The following is a 7832-nucleotide window of genomic DNA, read 5'->3' on the forward strand; positions in this document are numbered from 1 at the left end:
CGACGACGGCCGCGGCCGCCGCCAAGGCCGCGCTCGGCGTCAAGGAGCCGAAGAAGCCCAAGAAGCCGAGGAAGGAGCCCAAGCCCGGGCCTGGCGGCGGCCGCGGGCAGAACGAGGCCGCCAAGGAGGAGCGGCGGCTCCGCTGCGTGCGGCAGGGCGCGGACCGCGCGCCCGACGTCGCGCGGCGCGGCGCGTGCGGCGCGGCGCTCGCGCCGGCGCGCAACGGCACCGCGCGCGCCGTGCCGCCCGTGCTCTACTCGTTCCCCGGCAGCGGCAACACGTGGGTGCGCCAGCTCCTCGAGCAGGCGTCGGGCGCGCCGACGGGGAGCCGCTACATGGACGGCGAGATCGCCAAGGTCATGCCCCACGAGTGCGACGTCGTCGAGACGCGGGACCAGTGCGCGGGCCTCGTCGCGCTCAAGGTCCACCCGACGATGGCGGGCTACATGGAACCGCGGCGGTCCGACGGCAAGGTCAACTTCGTCGGCGCGAACCCCATGTGCTCCGGCCTCGTCGACCGGGCCATCTTCCTCGTGCGCCACCCGATGGCCGCGTTCTGGAGCGACTGGCAGCGGCGCAAGGCCGTCGCGGTCCGGGGGCCCGACGGGCCCGGGGACAAGCACGTCGCGGCGATCCCGCTCAAAGCCTGGCGCGACGAGCTCAAGCGGGGCTGGGAGGACGACGCGCGGAAGAAGTACGCCGTCCGAGCGCGGCGCGGGAAACGTCCAAAGGCGCCTCTCGCGGCCGCTTTCCACTCGCTTCGGCTGAGTTTTGGACGAGCGATCGTCCCTTGGAGCGCTCTGGATGATTTTTTCTGGAGCGCGCGCGCGCGGCACGCTCGCGTCTCGAATCACCCTGTTCCCGCGCAGGTCGAGTACGCGGCGATGTGGCGCGCGTCGTCGAACACGTACGGCGCGTGGCTCCGGGACCACCCGGGCCCGGCCCACACGCACTTCCTCAAGTTCGAGCGCCTCGCGGACCCGCGGACGCGCGTCGCCGCGCTCGAGGCCGCGCTCGCGTTCGCGCGCGCGTCGCCGCGCGACGCCGGTGCGGTCGCGTGCGCGTTCCCGCGCGCCGACAACCCGGCGATGCACCGGAGGCACGACGCGAGCCTCGTCAACGGCACCGTCGCCTGGTCCGCGCGCCTCGTCGCCGCCGTCTGGCGCCAGGTCGGCGGCGCCGCGGGCCGCCTCGGCTACACCGCGGACTCCTGGCGGACGCGGGCACCCGCGGCGCCCGTGGACGCCGCCGCGCTCTTCGCCGTCGACTGGGCAAAGTCGGACTAAGCCACAAAGCGCGGTCCCTACGTCTTACGGCGCGCGTTTCGCGGGGTCGAAGGCCGCGCGCGAAACGGACGGGTCGAAGGACCCGTCGGCGATGGATGCGAGGACGTCGGGCGCGCACCAGGCGTCGGCCGTCGCCCAGAGGTAGTCCAGCGCCATCTGGGGCTCCTCGGCCCAGGCGTAGTAGTCGAGGACCGCGCGCGCGTACTGTGAAACGAACGTGCCGTCGGCCTCGACGGCCGTCTTGCAGAAGGCGTGGGCCTCGCAGCCGTCCCAGGCGTGGCTCCCGCCGCCCGGCGCCCGGAGCGCGACGTTGTAGGTCGAGAACGTCGGCGACACCGCGACGCCGGAGTTGACGGGCGCCGCGTTCCGCGACGGCGCCGCCAGGGCGTCGGCGGACGGCGCGAAGGTCCCCGCGCAGGTCTCCGGCAGCGCGTTGACGGCCTGCCAGTTGCAGACCTCGAACCCAGTCGCGACCGCGCCGTCGGGGTCGCCCGCGCACGCGGCCGCGCACGCGTTGGAGACGATCGCCGGGTGGTACTTGGCGCACTGCTCGCTGTCGCCCCAGCAGCGGTCCACGCCCCAGTTGAGGCCGTCGTCGTCGCTCAGGTCGCAGTCCACGTTCCCGTAGCGCGCGACGAAGGCGTCGTCCTGGATGGTCATGAGCCGCAGGCTCGCGGCGGGCCGCCGCAGCGCCGCCGCGGCGCCGACGCAGGCGGCGGCGGCCGACGCGGCGGCGAGGCGGCGGCGCCACGCCCGCGGCGCCGCGCCGGCCAGCAGGGGCGACGACTCCGCGGGGTCCACGCTCATCGTGTGTTAAGAATTGTGTGTTTCTAAGGTGCTGAAGCCGACATTGACGATGTCGAGCCGGCCTGCTCAAAAGCGGCTCGAGCGCTCGTCGACTTGCGCCTCGCCGGTCGCTGCCGACCCTCGCTCGCCGACCGGCCGCCGGCCCCGCGCCGGTGCTGCCGACCCTCGTCGCCGACCGTCCGCCGGCCCCGCCAACCGGCGCGCGCCGCGGACGGCGACCGCGCCGCCGCCTCCGAAGCGCCCCTCGCCGACCGGCCGCTCGCCGGCGCCGCCCCGCCCGCCGGGATGGACGAGGAGGACGTGCTGCACCACCAGACGCTGCTGCCGGCGGACATGCTCGAGAACTCGCCGAGCAAGCGAGACGGCGTGTCCGCCGCCGACGAGTACGCGCAGCGCGTCTGGGGCTGCGAGCTCATCCAGGAGGCGGGCATCCTGCTCCGCCTGCCGCAGGTCGTCATGTGCACGGGGCAGAACATCTTCCAGCGCTTCTACTACCGCGTGTCCCTGAAGCGCTTCGACGCGTTCCTGAGCGCCATGGGCTGCTTCTTCCTCGCCTGCAAGATCGAGGAGAAGCCCAAGCGGCTCCGCGAGTGCCTCATGGTCTTCCACTTCGTGTACCGCGTGCGGACCAAGTCGTCGGCGACGCTCGAGCTCGGCGGCGTCCGCTACAACGGCTGGAAGCACGAGCTCGTCAAGGTCGAGCGCCACATCCTCAAGGAGCTGGGCTTCTCGTTCTACATCATCGACCACAGTCACAAGTTCATCCTCTTCTACGTGAAGCTCCTCGACTGCGACGGCGAGCTCGCGCAGGAGGCGTGGTCCTACCTCAACGACTGCCTCCGGACGGACGCGGCGCTGCGCTACCGGTCCGAGGTGCTCGCCTGCGCGGCGATCTACATGGCCGCGCGGCGGCTCCAGCACAAGCTCCCCGACGACCCGGCGGCGCCGTGGTGGGAGGTCTTCCGGGTAGGCAAGGCCGACCTCGACGCCGTCGTCGCCGCCGTCCTCGCGCTCTACGTGCGGGACCCGGCGGTCTGGCTGCCGTCGCTCGCGCCGGGCTTGCGGCTCACGGACGACGGCTACGAGGCCGAGCTCGCCGCGGCGCTCGAGAAGCGGCGCGTGGAGCAGGACGTGCGCGACGCCGAGGCCCGGGCCAAGGCCGAGGCCGAGGCGGCCGCGGCGGCCGAGGCCGAGGCGGCCAAGCCCGAGGAGAAGGCGCGGTCGCCGCGCGTCGACGACGACCGGCACCGCGACCGCGACCGCCGCCGACCGCGACCGCGACCGGAGCCGCCGGGACCGGTCCCGGAGCCGCGACCGCGACCGCAAGCGCCGGGACCGGTCCCGGTCCCGGTCCCGCGACCGCAAGAAGAGCCACCGGAAGCACTAACGAAAGGTTACTGGGGCAGCTTCCGCTTCACCTCCGCGAGGAACGCGGCCTTCGCGGGCTCGCCCGCGGTCAGGGGCGTGAGCTCGTCGAGGCCCGCGAGGTAGGGCGCGGACTCGAAGACGAGGCGGTCCTGGACGGACGGCGGGAAGAGGGGCTTGATGAGCCCGACGAAGCCCTGGATGAGGAACGGCAGGTTCAGGATCATCGTCGGCCCCGCGAGCGACGGGTAGAGCCTCTCGTACTGGTTCGACGACTCCGTGAGCGCCTGGGAGAACTTGGCGTCGGGGATGGCCGAGATGCCCGAGATGTCGTTGGCGAAGATGACGCCCGCGAGGCGGCCCGTGCGCGCCGCGCGCGCTTCGACGATGAGACTGTGGACCTCCTTGACGTAGAGGAAGAAGTCCGTCAGCTGCGCGACGGACACGCGGCGCATGAGCTTGCGGTCGTCGATGAGGCTCGCGCGGATGACGTAGACGAGGTCGCCCTCGTCCGTCGACAGCGTCAGGATGTTCTTCGGCGTGATGAACTCGTTGATCGCGGCCGCGTGCGGCGCCGCGGCGCGCACGGGCTCGTTGTCCCAGCCGCCGCCGGCCGTCGCCGCGGCGACGGCCTCTTTCGCGGCGTCCGTGATGGCCTTGCCCGGGCCCGCGCGCCACGCGACGGCCTCCCGCAGCGCGGCGCGCGCCGACGCGACGTCCGTGCCCCGCGCGGACGGGAACGCCAAGGCGAACCGCAGCCGCGTGAGCTCCGACGTCTCCGGCGCGGCCTTGCCGAGGGCGTCGATGGCGTTCCGCTTCGACGCGAGCAGCTTCTTCACGTCGTTCTGCTTGAACGCGGCGCGCAGGCGCACGCGAGTCCGCGTTGTTTGTGCCGGCGCCGGCGCGACGAAGCCCTGGACCGCGGCGACGAGCGCGGCGACCAGCAGCAACGCGCGCATCGTCTTGTTTTGTATCGTTGGATGCGTGTGTATCGTTCGATGCGTGTATGCGACTGCGCTGGCCGCGGAGACCGCGCTGCGTTGGCCGACACCTCAGCTCGTCCTCAGCTCGAGGGCCGCTCCCAAACTTCAATTTGCCGTCAACCATCCCCCCAGGGCGCTCAGTCGAGCGCGCATTCCCTTCAAAGTTCTAAGTCAACCATGCCGGAGGAACTTAAAATGTGCGGACGCGGCGACGGAGCCGCGCGCATACGGGGGGGGCTGGGGCGGGCGAAGCGGGGCTAGTAGGTGGCGATGATGGGCGGCGGCGCGCAGTCGCTGAGCGACCGTCGCCGGCCGACCTCCGCGGCGTCGACGAAGATCGTGGAGCCGACGTCCGCGACGTCGGCGTCCGCGGCGTCGTCGCCGTCCGTGGCGTCGCCGTCCGTCGCGTCGTCCGTCGCGTCGTCCGTCGCGTCGTCCGCGGCGGCGGCGTCGTCGTCGGCCGCGGCGACGTCGAACGCGTCGTCGCGCTCGGCGTGCGCCGCGGCGTCGAGGTCGGGCTTCACGGTGCCGACGTCCTCGAGGTTCGGCCTCGTGACGCGGAAGAGCACGTTGCCCTCGGCGTTGTAGAGCGGGTAGCGGCGGTCGATGGTGACGATCTGGTCCAATTTCGTGCGGCAGAAGGGGCAGGGCCCGCCGCGCGCGTGGATGCCGAGGCAGCACTGGTAGCAGAGGCCCACGTGGCCGCAGGGGAAGACGGCCGCGTCCGCCGCGCGCTCGAAGCAGATCGTGCAGAGCTCGCCGGGCTCCGAGTTCGCCGGGCGGTGCGGGGGCTTCGCGTCCGGCGACGCCGGCTGCGGCCACACCTGGGCGGCAATCGCGTGATTCAACGTCGCTTCAACGTGAGTGTTCCGCGCGCGCGCATTCCAGAGAAACCATCCACGCCTCGAGAGCGCTCCGAGGGATGATCGCTCGTCCAAGAATCAGCCGAAACGAGTGGAACTCGGCCGAGATCGGAGCCTTTGAAGTTGGGAATTTCGCTCTCTTGTGCCGCCCCGGGCCACACCGTCGCGCCGGTGCCGTCCTCGAGGCGCTTCTTCGGCGGCTCGCCGCGGCCCAGGTTCGTCGCCGTCTCGTCGTCGAGCTCGTCGCCGTCGTCGTGCTGCGCCGCGGCGGGCTCCTCGGCCTCGTCGCTGTGGCCGCACGCGAGGAACCGGAAGAGCTCGTCGTGCGGCGACCTGGGCAGCAAAAGGGTGATTCAACGTCGCTTCAACGTGAGTGTTCCGCGCGCGCGCGTCACGAGAAAAAGCATCCACGCTTCGAGATTGTTCCGAGAGATGATCGCTCGTCCAAAAGTCAGCCGAAACGAGTGGAAAACGGCCGAGATCGGAGCCTTTGAAGTTGGGAATTTCGCTCTCTTGTGCTGCCCTGGCGGCGACGTCGGCGACGCGGGCGGCGCCGCGGGCGCGGCGCGGTGCCCTAAACGGTTCCGCGACGTCGCCCGGGGCGCGTCGGACTCCTGCCGCGCGCAGAAGATGAGGTCCTTCGCCGACGCCCAGGCGACCTGGGGCTTGGGGTCGAAGTCGGCCGGCAGCTCGACGCGCGTGTCGCTGTTCGCGACGACGACGACAAAGTCGGGCTTCGGCCTCTTGGCCATGTCGAGCTCGATGGACCCCTCGAGCTCGCGGAGCGTGCGCGGCGGGATCGTCGTGCTGCTCGACGTCGGCGCCTGCTCCCCCTCCTCCGTGAGCCCGAGGAAGACGAAGCGCGTCATCGCCGCGCAGACGACGACGGCCGCCAGCATCTGGATCATGGTTGGTTCTACGGGGGGTTCCCGGGACCCGGCGCCGACCGGCGGGGGCGCCGACCCGCGGCCCTCCCGACCCGACTCGAGGCGGGGGCAGCCTCACCAGAGGCGTGCTCCAATCTCCAACTCTTCGCGCGTCAACTCCGGTGCACCGATGGCTCAATGTCGGCCTCTCCACAAATGCTGCTCCAATCTGCTGCTCCAGCAGCTGGATAGCCATGGCCCTCGTTATGCGTCGCTCCTTGGCCGTCATTTCTTCGCTGCTGCAGGCGCGCGCGCTGGCGACGAAGGTCGCGGAGCAAAGCGAGGACCTGTTCTTCAAGAAGCTGCTCACGGGCCGCGAGATCGCGAACCCGGCGCTGGCGACGTCGCGGCCGGAGCAGCAGCTCTTTAGCATGGCGCAAAACATGCAGAACCAGCAGTACCTCGTCGGCGACCCGGCGACGAGGGAGGCCATCATCGTCGACGGGAACTACGACCCGAAAGGCATCGAGAAGATCGCGGACGACGCGGGCTACACCATCGTCGCCTACGTCGCGACGCACTTCCACTACGACCACATCGGCGACACGCAGCGTCCTGACGAGTTTCGCTTTCGACCGGGAACACGATGAATGATCGTCACCGACGCATTTCGTAGGCGACAAGTCGAAAGGCATCGACGGCATGCGCCACTGGGTCGAGGATCGAAAGGTCCCCGCCTGGATCCACAACATCGAGCTCGACCAGGCCGCGGCGCAGATCGGCGTCGACGTCGCCACCCTAACGCCCTACGCGGAGGGCGACGTCGTCGCCGTGGGCGCCGTGTCCATGCGCGTCATCCACACGCCGGGCCACTCCCCCGGCTCGTCGGTCCTCGTCGTCAAGGGCGCGTCGGGCGCCGAGAGGAACGCGATCACGGGCGACACGATCTTCGCGGGCAGCTGCGGCCGCCTCGACCTGCCGGGGTCGTCCAAGTCCGACATGTTCGACTCCCTTTTGAAGCTCCGCGCCGAGCTCGGCGACGAGACGATGGACCTGTGGCCGGGCCACGCGTACGGGGCGGAGCAGACGACCGTGGCGGACGAAAAGCGCGGCGGTTTCCTCCAGCCCGAGCTCACGAGGGAGCGCTGGCACGCGATGATGGGTTCCTAACAAATTTTTTACCGCGGAGACCGCCGCGGCGCGAGGATGTCGTCGTCGAAGGGCGGCGGCGGCGCGTTGTGCCTCTGGAGGAGCGCGTTGAGCGCGAGGAGCTCCGCGGCGTCGAGGGGCCCGCGCTTGTCGAGGCGGACGAGGACCTCCGCGACGGCGGGCGGCGCCTCGGCGACCGCGGGCGGCGGCGGCGGCGACGGCGCCTTCTCCGGGGACGCCCGCGCCGGTTCCGGCGTCGCCGCCTCGTCGGGCGGCGGCGCCTTCTCGGGCGACTTTTCGGGCGCCTTCTCGGGCGATGATGTCTCCGGCGTCTCCGGCACCTTCGCGGGCGACGCCTTCGTCGCGGGCGATGATGTCTCCGGCGCCTTCGCGGGCGACGCCATCGTCGCGGGCGATGGCTTCTCCGGGGGGTCGTCGGGCGAGCCGAGCGCGAGCGGGCTGCCGGCGACGTGGACGCGCGCGCCGCCGGGCGCGGCGACGGGACGCGACCGC

At 71.6% G+C, this 7832-nt stretch overlaps 3 protein-coding genes across 3 annotated transcripts in view; 2 read left to right on the top strand and 1 right to left on the bottom strand.

Annotated features, from left to right (window-relative positions):
* Positions 1–2408: 2408 nt before the first annotated feature.
* AURANDRAFT_12696 (hypothetical protein) lies at positions 2409–3116 on the top strand (the record flags this gene model as incomplete). The annotated part of the gene is made up of 1 exon (XM_009041167.1): positions 2409–3116. A coding segment is annotated over one exon (708 nt), but the record flags the coding sequence as incomplete, so codon positions are not given.
* A 1915-nt stretch (positions 3117–5031) lies between these two features.
* Positions 5032–5214, bottom strand: AURANDRAFT_9277 (hypothetical protein; the record flags this gene model as incomplete). Its single annotated transcript, XM_009041199.1, has 1 exon — positions 5032–5214. A coding segment is annotated over one exon (183 nt), but the record flags the coding sequence as incomplete, so codon positions are not given.
* Positions 5215–6613: 1399 nt separating this feature from the next.
* Positions 6614–7832, top strand: part of AURANDRAFT_66106 (hypothetical protein) — a gene marked incomplete at both ends in the record, with an annotated part of 8784 nt that continues 7565 nt past the window's right edge. The window contains 2 exons of the mRNA XM_009041168.1: positions 6614–6782; positions 6847–7262. Coding sequence (XP_009039416.1) covers positions 6614–6782; positions 6847–7262 — 585 coding nt within the window. The remainder of the gene's footprint in view (positions 6783–6846; positions 7263–7832) is intronic.

This window comes from Aureococcus anophagefferens, assembly GCF_000186865.1.
Source record: "Aureococcus anophagefferens unplaced genomic scaffold AURANscaffold_19, whole genome shotgun sequence".
NCBI lineage: Eukaryota > Pelagophyceae > Pelagomonadales > Pelagomonadaceae > Aureococcus > Aureococcus anophagefferens.